The sequence below is a fragment of the Aythya fuligula genome, chromosome 5, assembly GCF_009819795.1.
Source record: "Aythya fuligula isolate bAytFul2 chromosome 5, bAytFul2.pri, whole genome shotgun sequence".
NCBI classification, from domain to species: domain Eukaryota; kingdom Metazoa; phylum Chordata; class Aves; order Anseriformes; family Anatidae; genus Aythya; species Aythya fuligula.
The window spans coordinates 22,679,297-22,697,715 of NC_045563.1; the positions used below are offsets into that span (position 1 = coordinate 22,679,297).

Below are 18,419 nucleotides of genomic sequence, written 5' to 3' on the forward strand. Positions count from 1 at the left end.
AGATATCCAGGCGTCCTGTTTTCATCTGGGACAGAGTTAATATTTTTCATAGCAGCAGGTATGGTGCAGTATTTTGTATTTAGGATGAAAATAATGGTGATAAAACACTGATGTTTTAGTTGTGGCTGAGCAGTGCTGACACCAACTATAGGACTTTGCAGCTTCTCAGGCTGCCCTGCCAACGAAGACGCTAGGAGTGCAAAAGAAGATGAGAGGGAACACCACATGGCATCATGGTGTACAATGAAACGGGAAGAGTAGGACAGGGGGTGTATATTGATGGGGAATGGGAGGAGAATTGTGCTAATAGTGCCGAGCAGTTCAACTGTGCAAGTGTTTTTCTGTTTAATCTTTCCCTCATGATTATGTTTTTTCTTGTTTTCCTTTCATAAAGGCATATGAATATGAAGAAATGTAAAATGAGAAGTAATAAAAAATATAGTAATAAATGAAGGAAATACATAAAAGGAAAATAAGTAAAAAAAAAAAAAAAGACAGAAAATTTACCAGGTGAATAAATGTCATCTCCAATTTTGCAGAAACATGGTGTAGACGTAGGAAAAGAAGTAGTGTAACTTGTGGTCTCTGATGTTGTACGGATGGTTGAAGCGGTGGGGGATGACGTAGTGGACTGTAGGCAGTTGAAGTTCGGGGTGCAGCAGAGGACGCGGATCTTGTAGTTGAAGCACATCTTAAACTTACCAGGCTGGTCTTCGTTCTTGCACACCAGTCCAAAGTGGACGTCACACTGTACAACCTGCCCGACGTTTTCGATGGAAATCTCGGGGTAGTCCTCCGCCTGGCACTGGATTTGTTTGGGCTTTTGACAGACTTCCTTCCCAGCGGCCCGGATGTGCTGGTAGGTTTCGAAGTCTCCCTGGTTAGGTCCCGAGGCAGGGAAGTCAACATCGAACCATTCTGACCAGGAGCAGAATTCAGGTTGACAGATGGTAGTGGCTTTAGTGCTGTAAGTCGTGCTGGTTGAGGGGATGACAGTAGGGGTCGTCGTGAAGGTGCTGGTGCTGGTGGAGCTTAGTGGTGTTGACTGTGATGAGGTTGGCGCTGTGGTGGAGGAGTAGCTAGTAGAGGTGGAGGTGGTGACCGTGGTGGGTGATGTGACGGTGCTTGGGATGATGGTGCTGGTGGGGCTGGTGGTAGGTGTGGTGGTGCCTGGGCAGTTGTAGTTCGGGGTGCAGCAGAGGACGCGGATCTTGTAGTTGAAGCACATCTTAAACTTACCAGGCTGGTCTTCGTTCTTGCACACCAGTCCAAAGTGGACGTCACACTGTACAACCTGCCCGACGTTTTCAATGGAAATCTCAGGGTAGTCCTCCGCCTGGCACTGGATTTGTTTGGGCTGTTGACAGACTTCCTTCCCAGCGGCCCGGATGTGCTGGTAGGTTTCAAAGTCTCCCTGGTTAGGTCCCGAGGCAGGGAAGTCAACATCGAACCATTCTGACCAGGAGCAGAATTCAGGTTGACAGATGGTAGTGGCTTTAGTGCTGTAAGTCGTGCTGGTTGAGGGGATGACAGTAGGGGTCGTCGTGAAGGTGCTGGTGCTGGTGGAGCTTAGTGGTGTTGACTGTGATGAGGTTGGCGCTGTGGTGGAGGAGTAGCTAGTAGAGGTGGAGGTGGTGACCGTGGTGGGTGATGTGAAGGTGCTTGGGATGATGGTGCTGGTGGGGCTGGTGGTAGGTGTGGTGGTGCCTGGGCAGTTGTAGTTCGGGGTGCAGCAGAGGACGCGGATCTTGTAGTTGAAGCACATCTTAAACTTACCAGGCTGGTCTTCGTTCTTGCACACCAGTCCAAAGTGGACGTCACACTGTACAACCTGCCCGACGTTTTCGATGGAAATCTCGGGGTAGTCCTCCGCCTGGCACTGGATTTGTTTGGGCTTTTGACAGACTTCCTTCCCAGCGGCCCGGATGTGCTGGTAGGTTTCGAAGTCTCCCTGGTTAGGTCCCGAGGCAGGGAAGTCAACATCGAACCATTCTGACCAGGAGCAGAATTCAGGTTGACAGATGGTAGTGGCTTTAGTGCTGTAAATCGTGCTGGTTGAGGGGATGACAGTAGGGGTCGTCGTGAAGGTGCTGGTGCTGGTGGAGCTTAGTGGTGTTGACTGTGATGAGGTTGGCGCTGTGGTGGAGGAGTAGCTAGTAGAGGTGGAGGTGGTGACCGTGGTGGGTGATGTGACGGTGCTTGGGATGATGGTGCTGGTGGGGCTGGTGGTAGGTGTGGTGGTGCCTGGGCAGTTGTAGTTCGGGGTGCAGCAGAGGACGCGGATCTTGTAGTTGAAGCACATCTTAAACTTACCAGGCTGGTCTTCGTTCTTGCACACCAGTCCAAAGTGGACGTCACACTGTACAACCTGCCCGACGTTTTCGATGGAAATCTCGGGGTAGTCCTCCGCCTGGCACTGGATTTGTTTGGGCTTTTGACAGACTTCCTTCCCAGCGGCCCGGATGTGCTGGTAGGTTTCGAAGTCTCCCTGGTTAGGTCCCGAGGCAGGGAAGTCAACATCGAACCATTCTGACCAGGAGCAGAATTCAGGTTGACAGATGGTAGTGGCTTTAGTGCTGTAAGTCGTGCTGGTTGAGGGGATGACAGTAGGGGTCGTCGTGAAGGTGCTGGTGCTGGTGGAGCTTAGTGGTGTTGACTGTGATGAGGTTGGCGCTGTGGTGGAGGAGTAGCTAGTAGAGGTGGAGGTGGTGACCGTGGTGGGTGATGTGACGGTGCTTGGGATGATGGTGCTGGTGGGGCTGGTGGTAGGTGTGGTGGTGCCTGGGCAGTTGTAGTTCGGGGTGCAGCAGAGGACGCGGATCTTGTAGTTGAAGCACATCTTAAACTTACCAGGCTGGTCTTCGTTCTTGCACACCAGTCCAAAGTGGACGTCACACTGTACAACCTGCCCGACGTTTTCAATGGAAATCTCAGGGTAGTCCTCCGCCTGGCACTGGATTTGTTTGGGCTGTTGACAGACTTCCTTCCCAGCGGCCCGGATGTGCTGGTAGGTTTCAAAGTCTCCCTGGTTAGGTCCCGAGGCAGGGAAGTCAACATCGAACCATTCTGACCAGGAGCAGAATTCAGGTTGACAGATGGTAGTGGCTTTAGTGCTGTAAGTCGTGCTGGTTGAGGGGATGACAGTAGGGGTCGTCGTGAAGGTGCTGGTGCTGGTGGAGCTTAGTGGTGTTGACTGTGATGAGGTTGGCGCTGTGGTGGAGGAGTAGCTAGTAGAGGTGGAGGTGGTGACCGTGGTGGGTGATGTGAAGGTGCTTGGGATGATGGTGCTGGTGGGGCTGGTGGTAGGTGTGGTGGTGCCTGGGCAGTTGTAGTTCGGGGTGCAGCAGAGGACGCGGATCTTGTAGTTGAAGCACATCTTAAACTTACCAGGCTGGTCTTCGTTCTTGCACACCAGTCCAAAGTGGACGTCACACTGTACAACCTGCCCGACGTTTTCGATGGAAATCTCGGGGTAGTCCTCCGCCTGGCACTGGATTTGTTTGGGCTTTTGACAGACTTCCTTCCCAGCGGCCCGGATGTGCTGGTAGGTTTCGAAGTCTCCCTGGTTAGGTCCCGAGGCAGGGAAGTCAACATCGAACCATTCTGACCAGGAGCAGAATTCAGGTTGACAGATGGTAGTGGCTTTAGTGCTGTAAGTCGTGCTGGTTGAGGGGATGACAGTAGGGGTCGTCGTGAAGGTGCTGGTGCTGGTGGAGCTTAGTGGTGTTGACTGTGATGAGGTTGGCGCTGTGGTGGAGGAGTAGCTAGTAGAGGTGGAGGTGGTGACCGTGGTGGGTGATGTGACGGTGCTTGGGATGATGGTGCTGGTGGGGCTGGTGGTAGGTGTGGTGGTGCCTGGGCAGTTGTAGTTCGGGGTGCAGCAGAGGACGCGGATCTTGTAGTTGAAGCACATCTTAAACTTACCAGGCTGGTCTTCGTTCTTGCACACCAGTCCAAAGTGGACGTCACACTGTACAACCTGCCCGACGTTTTCAATGGAAATCTCAGGGTAGTCCTCCGCCTGGCACTGGATTTGTTTGGGCTGTTGACAGACTTCCTTCCCAGCGGCCCGGATGTGCTGGTAGGTTTCAAAGTCTCCCTGGTTAGGTCCCGAGGCAGGGAAGTCAACATCGAACCATTCTGACCAGGAGCAGAATTCAGGTTGACAGATGGTAGTGGCTTTAGTGCTGTAAGTCGTGCTGGTTGAGGGGATGACAGTAGGGGTCGTCGTGAAGGTGCTGGTGCTGGTGGAGCTTAGTGGTGTTGACTGTGATGAGGTTGGCGCTGTGGTGGAGGAGTAGCTAGTAGAGGTGGAGGTGGTGACCGTGGTGGGTGATGTGAAGGTGCTTGGGATGATGGTGCTGGTGGGGCTGGTGGTAGGTGTGGTGGTGCCTGGGCAGTTGTAGTTCGGGGTGCAGCAGAGGACGCGGATCTTGTAGTTGAAGCACATCTTAAACTTACCAGGCTGGTCTTCGTTCTTGCACACCAGTCCAAAGTGGACGTCACACTGTACAACCTGCCCGACGTTTTCGATGGAAATCTCGGGGTAGTCCTCCGCCTGGCACTGGATTTGTTTGGGCTGTTGACAGACTTCCTTCCCAGCGGCCCGGATGTGCTGGTAGGTTTCGAAGTCTCCCTGGTTAGGTCCCGAGGCAGGGAAGTCAACATCGAACCATTCTGACCAGGAGCAGAATTCAGGTTGACAGATGGTAGTGGCTTTAGTGCTGTAAGTCGTGCTGGTTGAGGGGATGACAGTAGGGGTCGTCGTGAAGGTGCTGGTGCTGGTGGAGCTTAGTGGTGTTGACTGTGATGAGGTTGGCGCTGTGGTGGAGGAGTAGCTAGTAGAGGTGGAGGTGGTGACCGTGGTGGGTGATGTGACGGTGCTTGGGATAATGGTGCTGGTGGGGCTGGTGGTAGGTGTGGTGGTGCCTGGGCAGTTGTAGTTCGGGGTGCAGCAGAGGACGCGGATCTTGTAGTTGAGGCACATCTTAAACTTACCAGGCTGGTCTTCGTTCTTGCACACCAGTCCAAAGTGGACGTCACACTGTACAACCTGCCCGACGTTTTCGATGGAAATCTCGGGGTAGTCCTCCGCCTGGCACTGGATTTGTTTGGGCTGTTGACAGACTTCCTTCCCAGCGGCCCGGATGTGCTGGTAGGTTTCGAAGTCTCCCTGGTTAGGTCCCGAGGCAGGGAAGTCAACATCGAACCATTCTGACCAGGAGCAGAATTCAGGTTGACAGATGGTAGTGGCTTTAGTGCTGTAAGTCGTGCTGGTTGAGGGGATGACAGTAGGGGTCGTCGTGAAGGTGCTGGTGCTGGTGGAGCTTAGTGGTGTTGACTGTGATGAGGTTGGCGCTGTGGTGGAGGAGTAGCTAGTAGAGGTGGAGGTGGTGACCGTGGTGGGTGATGTGAAGGTGCTTGGGATGATGGTGCTGGTGGGGCTGGTGGTAGGTGTGGTGGTGCCTGGGCAGTTGTAGTTCGGGGTGCAGCAGAGGACGCGGATCTTGTAGTTGAGGCACATCTTGAATCTGCCGGGCTGGTCTTCGTTCTTGCACACCAGTCCAAAGTGGACGTCGCACTGTACAACCTGCCCGACGTTTTCAATGGAAATCTCAGGGTAGTCCTCCGCCTGGCACTGGATTTGTTTGGGCTGTTGACAGACTTCCTTCCCAGCGGCCCGGATGTGCTGGTAGGTTTCAAAGTCTCCCTGGTTAGGTCCCGAGGCAGGGAAGTCAACATCGAACCATTCTGACCAGGAGCAGAATTCAGGTTGACAGATGGTAGTGGCTTTAGTGCTGTAAGTCGTGCTGGTTGAGGGGATGACAGTAGGGGTCGTCGTGAAGGTGCTGGTGCTGGTGGAGCTTAGTGGTGTTGACTGTGATGAGGTTGGCGCTGTGGTGGAGGAGTAGCTAGTAGAGGTGGAGGTGGTGACCGTGGTGGGTGATGTGAAGGTGCTTGGGATGATGGTGCTGGTGGGGCTGGTGGTAGGTGTGGTGGTGCCTGGGCAGTTGTAGTTCGGGGTGCAGCAGAGGACGCGGATCTTGTAGTTGAGGCACATCTTGAATCTGCCGGGCTGGTCTTCGTTCTTGCACACCAGTCCAAAGTGGACGTCGCACTGTACAACCTGCCCGACGTTTTCGATGGAAATCTCGGGGTAGTCCTCCGCCTGGCACTGGATTTGTTTGGGCTTTTGACAGACTTCCTTCCCAGCGGCCCGGATGTGCTGGTAGGTTTCAAAGTCTCCCTGGTTAGGTCCCGAGGCAGGGAAGTCAACATCGAACCATTCTGACCAGGAGCAGAATTCAGGTTGACAGATGGTAGTGGCTTTAGTGCTGTAAGTCGTGCTGGTTGAGGGAATGACAGTAGGGGTCGTCGTGAAGGTGCTGGTGCTGGTGGAGCTTAGTGGTGTTGACTGTGATGAGGTTGGCGCTGTGGTGGAGGAGTAGCTAGTAGAGGTGGAGGTGGTGACCGTGGTGGGTGATGTGAAGGTGCTTGGGATGATGGTGCTGGTGGGGCTGGTGGTAGGTGTGGTGGTGCCTGGGCAGTTGTAGTTCGGGGTGCAGCAGAGGACGCGGATCTTGTAGTTGAGGCACATCTTGAATCTGCCGGGCTGGTCTTCGTTCTTGCACACCAGTCCAAAGTGGACGTCGCACTGTACAACCTGCCCGACGTTTTCGATGGAAATCTCGGGGTAGTCCTCCGCCTGGCACTGGATTTGTTTGGGCTGTTGACAGACTTCCTTCCCAGCGGCCCGGATGTGCTGGTAGGTTTCGAAGTCTCCCTGGTTAGGTCCCGAGGCAGGGAAGTCAACATCGAACCATTCTGACCAGGAGCAGAATTCAGGTTGACAGATGGTAGTGGCTTTAGTGCTGTAAGTCGTGCTGGTTGAGGGGATGACAGTAGGGGTCGTCGTGAAGGTGCTGGTGCTGGTGGAGCTTAGTGGTGTTGACTGTGATGAGGTTGGCGCTGTGGTGGAGGAGTAGCTAGTAGAGGTGGAGGTGGTGACCGTGGTGGGTGATGTGACGGTGCTTGGGATGATGGTGCTGGTGGGGCTGGTGGTAGGTGTGGTGGTGCCTGGGCAGTTGTAGTTCGGGGTGCAGCAGAGGACGCGGATCTTGTAGTTGAGGCACATCTTGAATCTGCCGGGCTGGTCTTCGTTCTTGCACACCAGTCCAAAGTGGACGTCGCACTGTACAACCTGCCCGACGTTTTCGATGGAAATCTCGGGGTAGTCCTCCGCCTGGCACTGGATTTGTTTGGGCTGTTGACAGACTTCCTTCCCAGCGGCCCGGATGTGCTGGTAGGTTTCGAAGTCTCCCTGGTTAGGTCCCGAGGCAGGGAAGTCAACATCGAACCATTCTGACCAGGAGCAGAATTCAGGTTGACAGATGGTAGTGGCTTTAGTGCTGTAAGTCGTGCTGGTTGAGGGGATGACAGTAGGGGTCGTCGTGAAGGTGCTGGTGCTGGTGGAGCTTAGTGGTGTTGACTGTGATGAGGTTGGCGCTGTGGTGGAGGAGTAGCTAGTAGAGGTGGAGGTGGTGACCGTGGTGGGTGATGTGACGGTGCTTGGGATGATGGTGCTGGTGGGGCTGGTGGTAGGTGTGGTGGTGCCTGGGCAGTTGTAGTTCGGGGTGCAGCAGAGGACGCGGATCTTGTAGTTGAGGCACATCTTGAATCTGCCGGGCTGGTCTTCGTTCTTGCACACCAGTCCAAAGTGGACGTCGCACTGTACAACCTGCCCGACGTTTTCGATGGAAATCTCGGGGTAGTCCTCCGCCTGGCACTGGATTTGTTTGGGCTGTTGACAGACTTCCTTCCCAGCGGCCCGGATGTGCTGGTAGGTTTCAAAGTCTCCCTGGTTAGGTCCCGAGGCAGGGAAGTCAACATCGAACCATTCTGACCAGGAGCAGAATTCAGGTTGACAGATGGTAGTGGCTTTAGTGCTGTAAGTCGTGCTGGTTGAGGGGATGACAGTAGGGGTCGTCGTGAAGGTGCTGGTGCTGGTGGAGCTTAGTGGTGTTGACTGTGATGAGGTTGGCGCTGTGGTGGAGGAGTAGCTAGTAGAGGTGGAGGTGGTGACCGTGGTGGGTGATGTGAAGGTGCTTGGGATGATGGTGCTGGTGGGGCTGGTGGTAGGTGTGGTGGTGCCTGGGCAGTTGTAGTTCGGGGTGCAGCAGAGGACGCGGATCTTGTAGTTGAGGCACATCTTGAATCTGCCGGACTGGTCTTCGTTCTTGCACACCAGTCCAAAGTGGACGTCGCACTGTACAACCTGCCCGACGTTTTCGATGGAAATCTCGGGGTAGTCCTCCGCCTGGCACTGGATTTGTTTGGGCTTTTGACAGACTTCCTTCCCAGCGGCCCGGATGTGCTGGTAGGTTTCGAAGTCTCCCTGGTTAGGTCCCGAGGCAGGGAAGTCAACATCGAACCATTCTGACCAGGAGCAGAATTCAGGTTGACAGATGGTAGTGGCTTTAGTGCTGTAAGTCGTGCTGGTTGAGGGGATGACAGTAGGGGTCGTCGTGAAGGTGCTGGTGCTGGTGGAGCTTAGTGGTGTTGACTGTGATGAGGTTGGCGCTGTGGTGGAGGAGTAGCTAGTAGAGGTGGAGGTGGTGACCGTGGTGGGTGATGTGACGGTGCTTGGGATGATGGTGCTGGTGGGGCTGGTGGTAGGTGTGGTGGTGCCTGGGCAGTTGTAGTTCGGGGTGCAGCAGAGGACGCGGATCTTGTAGTTGAGGCACATCTTGAATCTGCCGGGCTGGTCTTCGTTCTTGCACACCAGTCCAAAGTGGACGTCGCACTGTACAACCTGCCCGACGTTTTCGATGGAAATCTCGGGGTAGTCCTCCGCCTGGCACTGGATTTGTTTGGGCTGTTGACAGACTTCCTTCCCAGCGGCCCGGATGTGCTGGTAGGTTTCAAAGTCTCCCTGGTTAGGTCCCGAGGCAGGGAAGTCAACATCGAACCATTCTGACCAGGAGCAGAATTCAGGTTGACAGATGGTAGTGGCTTTAGTGCTGTAAGTCGTGCTGGTTGAGGGGATGACAGTAGGGGTCGTCGTGAAGGTGCTGGTGCTGGTGGAGCTTAGTGGTGTTGACTGTGATGAGGTTGGCGCTGTGGTGGAGGAGTAGCTAGTAGAGGTGGAGGTGGTGACCGTGGTGGGTGATGTGAAGGTGCTTGGGATGATGGTGCTGGTGGGGCTGGTGGTAGGTGTGGTGGTGCCTGGGCAGTTGTAGTTCGGGGTGCAGCAGAGGACGCGGATCTTGTAGTTGAGGCACATCTTGAATCTGCCGGACTGGTCTTCGTTCTTGCACACCAGTCCAAAGTGGACGTCGCACTGTACAACCTGCCCGACGTTTTCGATGGAAATCTCGGGGTAGTCCTCCGCCTGGCACTGGATTTGTTTGGGCTTTTGACAGACTTCCTTCCCAGCGGCCCGGATGTGCTGGTAGGTTTCGAAGTCTCCCTGGTTAGGTCCCGAGGCAGGGAAGTCAACATCGAACCATTCTGACCAGGAGCAGAATTCAGGTTGACAGATGGTAGTGGCTTTAGTGCTGTAAGTCGTGCTGGTTGAGGGGATGACAGTAGGGGTCGTCGTGAAGGTGCTGGTGCTGGTGGAGCTTAGTGGTGTTGACTGTGATGAGGTTGGCGCTGTGGTGGAGGAGTAGCTAGTAGAGGTGGAGGTGGTGACCGTGGTGGGTGATGTGACGGTGCTTGGGATGATGGTGCTGGTGGGGCTGGTGGTAGGTGTGGTGGTGCCTGGGCAGTTGTAGTTCGGGGTGCAGCAGAGGACGCGGATCTTGTAGTTGAGGCACATCTTGAATCTGCCGGGCTGGTCTTCGTTCTTGCACACCAGTCCAAAGTGGACGTCGCACTGTACAACCTGCCCGACGTTTTCGATGGAAATCTCGGGGTAGTCCTCCGCCTGGCACTGGATTTGTTTGGGCTGTTGACAGACTTCCTTCCCAGCGGCCCGGATGTGCTGGTAGGTTTCGAAGTCTCCCTGGTTAGGTCCCGAGGCAGGGAAGTCAACATCGAACCATTCTGACCAGGAGCAGAATTCAGGTTGACAGATGGTAGTGGCTTTAGTGCTGTAAGTCGTGCTGGTTGAGGGGATGACAGTAGGGGTCGTCGTGAAGGTGCTGGTGCTGGTGGAGCTTAGTGGTGTTGACTGTGATGAGGTTGGCGCTGTGGTGGAGGAGTAGCTAGTAGAGGTGGAGGTGGTGACCGTGGTGGGTGATGTGACGGTGCTTGGGATGATGGTGCTGGTGGGGCTGGTGGTAGGTGTGGTGGTGCCTGGGCAGTTGTAGTTCGGGGTGCAGCAGAGGACGCGGATCTTGTAGTTGAGGCACATCTTGAATCTGCCGGGCTGGTCTTCGTTCTTGCACACCAGTCCAAAGTGGACGTCGCACTGTACAACCTGCCCGACGTTTTCGATGGAAATCTCGGGGTAGTCCTCCGCCTGGCACTGGATTTGTTTGGGCTGTTGACAGACTTCCTTCCCAGCGGCCCGGATGTGCTGGTAGGTTTCGAAGTCTCCCTGGTTAGGTCCCGAGGCAGGGAAGTCAACATCGAACCATTCTGACCAGGAGCAGAATTCAGGTTGACAGATGGTAGTGGCTTTAGTGCTGTAAGTCGTGCTGGTTGAGGGGATGACAGTAGGGGTCGTCGTGAAGGTGCTGGTGCTGGTGGAGCTTAGTGGTGTTGACTGTGATGAGGTTGGCGCTGTGGTGGAGGAGTAGCTAGTAGAGGTGGAGGTGGTGACCGTGGTGTGTGATGTGAAGGTGCTTGGGATGATGGTGCTGGTGGGGCTGGTGGTAGGTGTGGTGGTGCCTGGGCAGTTGTAGTTCGGGGTGCAGCAGAGGACGCGGATCTTGTAGTTGAGGCACATCTTGAATCTGCCGGACTGGTCTTCGTTCTTGCACACCAGTCCAAAGTGGACGTCGCACTGTACAACCTGCCCGACGTTTTCGATGGAAATCTCGGGGTAGTCCTCCGCCTGGCACTGGATTTGTTTGGGCTTTTGACAGACTTCCTTCCCAGCGGCCCGGATGTGCTGGTAGGTTTCGAAGTCTCCCTGGTTAGGTCCCGAGGCAGGGAAGTCAACATCGAACCATTCTGACCAGGAGCAGAATTCAGGTTGACAGATGGTAGTGGCTTTAGTGCTGTAAGTCGTGCTGGTTGAGGGGATGACAGTAGGGGTCGTCGTGAAGGTGCTGGTGCTGGTGGAGCTTAGTGGTGTTGACTGTGATGAGGTTGGCGCTGTGGTGGAGGAGTAGCTAGTAGAGGTGGAGGTGGTGACCGTGGTGGGTGATGTGAAGGTGCTTGGGATGATGGTGCTGGTGGGGCTGGTGGTAGGTGTGGTGGTGCCTGGGCAGTTGTAGTTCGGGGTGCAGCAGAGGACGCGGATCTTGTAGTTGAGGCACATCTTGAATCTGCCGGGCTGGTCTTCGTTCTTGCACACCAGTCCAAAGTGGACGTCGCACTGTACAACCTGCCCGACGTTTTCGATGGAAATCTCGGGGTAGTCCTCCGCCTGGCACTGGATTTGTTTGGGCTGTTGACAGACTTCCTTCCCAGCGGCCCGGATGTGCTGGTAGGTTTCGAAGTCTCCCTGGTTAGGTCCCGAGGCAGGGAAGTCAACATCGAACCATTCTGACCAGGAGCAGAATTCAGGTTGACAGATGGTAGTGGCTTTAGTGCTGTAAGTCGTGCTGGTTGAGGGGATGACAGTAGGGGTCGTCGTGAAGGTGCTGGTGCTGGTGGAGCTTAGTGGTGTTGACTCTGAGGATATGGGCACTGTCGAGGTGGAGGTTGTGACTGGTATTGTTAATGTAGTATACGTGGTCTTTGTTTTTGTTTGTGTTTGTGTCGTTGGTGTCGATGTAATTTCACTATGAATATGTTCTGTTTCTGGTGGTATTGTTGATGCAGTTGTAGTTTTATGTTTGGTGTGAAATTCTGGTGTTTGTTCTGTTGTTGATATTTTTGTGTATTGTGTACTTTGAGTTGTTGAGTATGTCATTGTTGTCTCTTGTGTGGTCGTTTGAGTTGTTTTGCATGGTACTGTTATGTTTCTACAGCATTTAAATCTTACTTCGTAGTTATAGCAAATTGGTGGTAGCTGGTCTTTATTGTAGCATGTTAATCCTTCTTCAGCATTGCATGTAATGTGTTGCTCCAGAAGTTGATATGGTGTGTCAGGGAACCTTACTGCTCTGCATTCTACAGCCTTTCTGTTAGCACAGACTTTATATCCATGTTTTATTATGTTCTCAATTGTATCAAAATCTCCATCATTATATCCAGATTCTGGATAACTAACGTCATACCATATTGACCAGTCACATTCCTCTTTTATGCAACCAGGAGTGGTTGAAGGAGTTGTTGTGACTGGTGTCATCGTTTTGGTTGTGGTTGTTGTTATTTCTTTAGTAACTGAAGGTGTGAATGTTGACGTTTCAGAAGTTGTAGGAACTGTTGGTGTACTGGCAGACGTTTCCCTTGGTACAGTAGGTGTTAAGCAGTGGCTGTAGTCATCACAACAGAGTACTTTTATCTGATAATTAAGACATATATGCAGTTCTCCTTTCTGATCCTCATTCCTGCAGATAAGTCCAAATGATACATTGCAGTGAACAACCTGACCAATTTCTTCAATGGATTTATGTGGGTATTTTTCTGCTCTGCACTGTATTTTTTCAGGATGTCTGCAGATCGCTTTTCCAGCCGATCTAATGTCATGGTAAGTTTCATAATCTCCTTTGTTCTGCAAAGTTGGGAAATGGACATCATACCATTGGGACCATTTGCACTTTGGTTGGCAAGGCATTGTACTGGTTATAGGCTCAGTGGAAGTACTTGTTTCCAGAGGTGTTTCTGAAGGAGTACTTGTTTCGATAATTGGACTTGTAGCTGAAGTTGTGGCACTGGTACTTGCTGTTGTGGTTGTCATTTCTGGAACTGGGATATGTGTGATCGGTGTTGAAGTCTCATAAGGTGTTGTGATGAAAGGTGTGGAAGAGCATGGTACAAAAACACAACATAAGATTCTGATTTCGTAATTGTAGCACATTGTTGAAATTTGATCTTTGTTGTAACATATAAGTCCAGACGTTGTACTGCATTCTACTGTTTGGCCAAGGTCTTTCAGTGGTATGTTAGGAAATTTCTCTGCTCTGCACTGAACAGCCTTTGGAGCTCTACAGACTTCATAACCTTTAGCTCTCAAATCATCAAACGTTTCAAAATCTCCACCATCAAATCCAGGTATGAGTAGACTTCCATCATACCATTCTGACCACTGACAGACTTCATGAACGCATACTGATGTTGTTGGTGATGATGTAACTGAAAGAGTAAAAGAAAATACCATGAAACTTTGAATGAAAATTTCAGTATCTCAATGCCACTATCTGAGTAGTCCACTTAGTACTGTAGTATCATACATGTCATGTATGTAGGGTACATGATATGTACACGTATGTACACATATGTACACATATCATGTACCCTACCAGGAATTCTAGACAAAGTAATCATTTGGTAATTTAATAGGAAACATAATGAGTCATCTATTCATTCAGTAAAGATTATTCCAGGTATAGGAATAGTTACAATTAGAGATAATAAATCTCATACTGTTTCGTTATTGTTTGCCATGAAAACAAATAAAATAATAGTATCAAAGCAGTATGCAGTGGTTTCCATTTTGTTGTTTGGGAAGTTATTTCATTTTCTGTGTTTATTTGTTTGTATTAATTTGATTGCCAAATATTGACTGAAAACAAATGCCAATGAAAAATGAGACTTAGTGGTTATCTTGTAGCTATATTTTACTCACCAATGAATAGAATAACCTCTCAGTGGCTATAAAATATGTACCTGTGGAAGTAGTGGCAGGTGGCGTAGTGCTGAACTGAAATGGTGTGGGTGATGCTGAGACTGGACAGTCATACACAACCCTTTGCAGTGTTCCATTGGGACCACAGATTGCAACAATACACCCTCCTATGCCATCTGTAGTATTGTAGATCACGTCGTTATAGTTATATGTCTGTCCTTCATAAGTGCAGACACATTCTGTAAATCAAAAGAAGATGTTATTACTTGGTATCTGAAAACACAGAGTAGAGTGCTTTCAGTGTATCCTACTGAGATGAAAACAACTTTGTCAACATACCATGTTCATCATATTTGCATTTTTTGCCATGGTTTGTGCATTCACTGGAAAAGAGGAAAAAGGATATGATGAATGTGAATATATTGGTTAAAAATAGCACTGTTTTCTCCTTGATAGAAGGCTTAGCAGGACTTTCCCAACCTGTATGGCTATATTCAGCAGTTCTTACAGAATTTATAGGAATACTTGCTGACTTTTGGAAATATGCAAGTGCCACTGGAATAACAGAAACAAGCTCAAAATAATGAAGACTAGTTGTCTACTAACTTCTAAATATTTATTTAGGCATATTTTAATATAAGTGCTCAGATTATTGTTGTAACTATTATTATTTTAATTTTTTTTTACTTAATAATGATGATAATAATTTACAAAGACATCAGTAAGAATTCAGAATAAGTAGTAAATTAACCTCTCTAAAATAAAATGTTTCATCATGTCATCTTTTATGTTTCTGGGAACAGAAGAAAATTAAACACTACTCAGCAGCCTATGACTGGCCTAGTTCCTGTTAGCAAACAAATGACTGAGTGCACGAAGAATTAAGTTCTGCAAATTTCAACTCAACATTTAAAAATCTTTACTAATCCTACCATGATTGACAATTCTGCTTTGAAGGCATCTGTGTTCCTGGTTTGTAATGTTTTCCATTTTCATAGCAACCACAATTAGAAACACAAGTCATGGTTTCTTCATCAAAATAGGGCTTATTCTTTGGACAGTGTGGATAACAGCCTGCAATAAAAATTAGAGTTATGTTGACACTAGGCTTTCCCAGACAGAAGTAACTCTACACTCTGTCAATATCTGATCTCTTGAAATTATTCCAGTAATATAGTATATATTCCAGTAATACAGAAAGTGGATTTTCATACTCCCATTACTGCTATTGCATTGATTACACATTAAGCTTTGAAGCATTTTTTCTTCATCTTCACTTCAAAGAAGTGCATGATTAATTAGGGAGTTAGACATTAATTAGAAAATCTCCTCTTATAATTTCTAATATAAACATTGATACAATGAGTAATATAAATTTTGTTCATCATAGTCCATTTTATCTTTTTATAAATAGAATGAGATATGCATAATTATGTTTACCTTCCAAGCCTCTCAACTCATGAAGGCACTTCCCACTTGGATTATTGCATGTCTTCATACAAGGGGCTCCACATGGCTTGTAGTGCCACTCACATTCCCCTTGTGGATTATAGTAATCACAGAACAGAGCTAGAAGAAGGAGAAATGACAGAAAAAGATCTTTAATTTTTATTGCTCCGAGGTCTTTCATTGCTATAATTTTCCTGGGTAAAAATCCCACGTCATCAACATAAACATGTAAGTGGTGAACAGTATGTTGTCTCATTTAATACTATTTTAAATACTATTTTTAACACTATTTTTAATACTATTTAATGCTATTGTTATACTACCACATTTTGATACCAATACTGTTATAAAGCATCAAACAGTTAGACATTAAGCATGAAAAATCAATTAAATCACAAATTTTAGCTGAAATGAACTAGTATTTATTTACAGTGTATGTGATGTAGACAGCTAGGAGTATAATATGATACTTTAGTTTGCCACTTGTCTGTCATGACTGACAATTAAATAAGACACTAATAACACCACCAGTAAAGTTACTAGCACATGATTTCTTTTTAAATAATGATTATTTTCCAATGATTTACTCAAGCAGTGCCTCTTATAAATACAATTTAATCCTCCTTTCTTTCTTCTCCCTCCTTGTTTTTCTCTCTTTTTTTTTTTTTTCCTTCTCTATTTTCTTTCCCTCTAGACCCCTTCAAAAAGTCATGGAGTGAGACTTACGACAAATGGATGGGGTTCTCCATGAAATGCAGATGTCCAGCTCATTGCATGCTTGAGCATAGGCAGCTACTGCTGTACAGAAACATTCACAGTCTCCTCCAGTGTCGCAAGCACATGCATCATCCACACATGCTTGATAATATTCATTTGGTTCAACCTGTTGGAGAAAACCTTTGAATTGGATTTCTTGCACTTGCCCACTTTGAAAAGGCATTTCCTGTCTTAAATATGCTGAGGAAATACCTGAAACTGGCAACTCTATATGTGTGATAATCATAAGAAATGAAGAAATTGTGAGAATATTTTGAAAAATCAAGAGAAATATGTAGAATACAGCTATTAGAAGTAAATCATAACTGTAAGAACTACTTGATGTTAAAGACATTAGAAGAGTATTGTTACATTACTACACAGTAGCACACAATCATAGATATTAGGTAGCTGATACTGATATTAATAGATATAAATGATGCCATTAAAAAATAAACATATCTTGAGATTTATCTGTGATTGTCTCTTCTACAGCACAAACAAACAAACCCTATGAATTTCTGTACTGCACTGGTTACAGCAAAAGCTGAGGAAACTGAAGTGAAAATCCTTTCTATGCAGTCTCCCTGGAACTTGGTCTCACTTCACTTTATCAGGTGTGACATAGTCCGAATCCTAGTGCATTTTCAGCTGCCCCGCATAAAAAAATTATGTAATCTCTATCTTGAGAATTTCAGACTGAAGCTGTACCATACCTGGGAGTGACACTTTGCAAATACTTCACTGGTAATGATGCTGCATTGTTTCTGTGCCCAGGATTTCCTGTATGGGTTTGCAGTACATGGATCCTTGGTTTGATTGGCATTTGGGCAAGTAGAAGATACTTTCCAGCTATTAGCAAACTCCAGCACATTTCCTACCACAGACTGGCTGCGGGTAGTGAAGTCATTGTTTCCATTGCCATCATAGTTTCCACAAAGGCCACAGACATGTCCCTGCATGGGGATAAACAAAATATCAATGATCAGTAGGGTACAGTTTCTTGGTATCTATGACTAACACGCCTCAGAATGAATTTTATTTAAGATGGTGTGGGCCTCTTCAGCAACAGTCTTGGACATTCTCATAAAACATCTTTTATGAAGAGAGGTACCCCTAACTTGTTAGGAAGGATAGGGAAAGAAGCAAAGTAGAGCTGTGGGTTTTGTTCTTAATATCGTAGCTTAGTATTGAGCTAGTTTTATCTAATCCTCAATGTACCTTTTCAGTGAGGATTTTTCATGAAGGAAATATTGATATAGCTGCTGTTATGCTATTGTTGAATAACATAATTTATGGAAAATGTGTATACAGGATCTAAGTCAATACTACAAGGATAATAGTATGCAATCACTGCTCTTTCAGTGTTCCAGTTGCAGCCTAAATTTCCTTTTTTTTCCTGTGAGAGATAGCATAAATATGGATCAGAAATTGTTGGCTTCAGGTTTTGGATTTTAAAATGTACCTGAAAGCTGGGGCTAAGTTTGATGAATATGCTGGTTTTCTTGTCCCACATGAGTATCAAGCCAACAGTAGTGTCAACAACCAGGTAGATGCCCATGGAACGGATTTGGAATGGCATTTCTCCTCCAGGTGTTCTCTGGATGACATCAGAACGTCCATCGCTGAGTACCAATTCATAGTTCTGGGACAGGAAAACAAAAAGTTAGAGACCAATTTTAAAAAGTCACCTTTTGGTTTCCATTTTTTTATATATTACCAGTAACTATTATTGAAATAATAAATCTATTATCATCAAAATGGCTCTAGTCAAAAAACTCATGTTAATCTTTTTCTCTTTAGAATTCCCTCCTTTGCTTTCCCTAGCAGAGAGCAGAATTGTTTGGCTGTAACCGAGAAAGTGTAGTAACATTTTTACAGTCCTGCAGGACACTTTTACGATGCAGTCTATCTGGGACAACCTGTTTCATCCTTCCAGCACATTAGGCTTGGATCACAACTTACTGAAGAGCACACTTACCCCAAGGAAAACTTTAATAGACTTAGAGCAGGTGGTTCCTGTAGTGCCACATGGAATGTTCTCAGTGATGACTCTGAAGGTTCCCTGATCCAAACCTTTTTTGCCACAGTAGTTCTGAAACAGGAATGATACTCAGTGTTAATGAAGCTCTGTGCTCATATGTAAAATGCAAGGTACTTTGGCAGTGCAAAAATCTGGGAAGGACTCTGTTACCTGGATCAGAACATATTCACAGTCTCCTTCAAAATCAAAGCGTTTGCCATCAAAGGTGGTGTAATGTCCATCTCCGTAAACTGAACAGGTTTCCAGGCAAGGTTCCTCAGAGCAGTGCCACTTTCTGTTTCTACATGTGCTGTATAAGATGAAAAGGACTTTAAATGTAAAAAA

General features: G+C 48.1%; 1 protein-coding gene across 1 annotated transcript in view; it reads right to left on the reverse strand.

The window, feature by feature from the left end:
- Nucleotides 1-18,419, reverse strand: part of LOC116489535 (mucin-5AC-like) — a 71,536-nt gene that overhangs the window by 36,388 nt on the left and 16,729 nt on the right. Inside the window, exons 21-31 of the mRNA XM_032187962.1 lie at nt 18,246-18,384; nt 18,033-18,146; nt 17,517-17,696; nt 16,768-17,007; nt 16,022-16,178; nt 15,287-15,415; nt 14,779-14,920; nt 14,186-14,229; nt 13,888-14,085; nt 12,913-13,353; nt 508-12,882 (exon numbers count right to left, since the gene is read on the reverse strand). Of these exons, the coding sequence (XP_032043853.1) occupies nt 508-12,882; nt 12,913-13,353; nt 13,888-14,085; nt 14,186-14,229; nt 14,779-14,920; nt 15,287-15,415; nt 16,022-16,178; nt 16,768-17,007; nt 17,517-17,696; nt 18,033-18,146; nt 18,246-18,384 (14,159 nt within the window). The remainder of the gene's footprint in view (nt 1-507; nt 12,883-12,912; nt 13,354-13,887; nt 14,086-14,185; nt 14,230-14,778; nt 14,921-15,286; nt 15,416-16,021; nt 16,179-16,767; nt 17,008-17,516; nt 17,697-18,032; nt 18,147-18,245; nt 18,385-18,419) is intronic.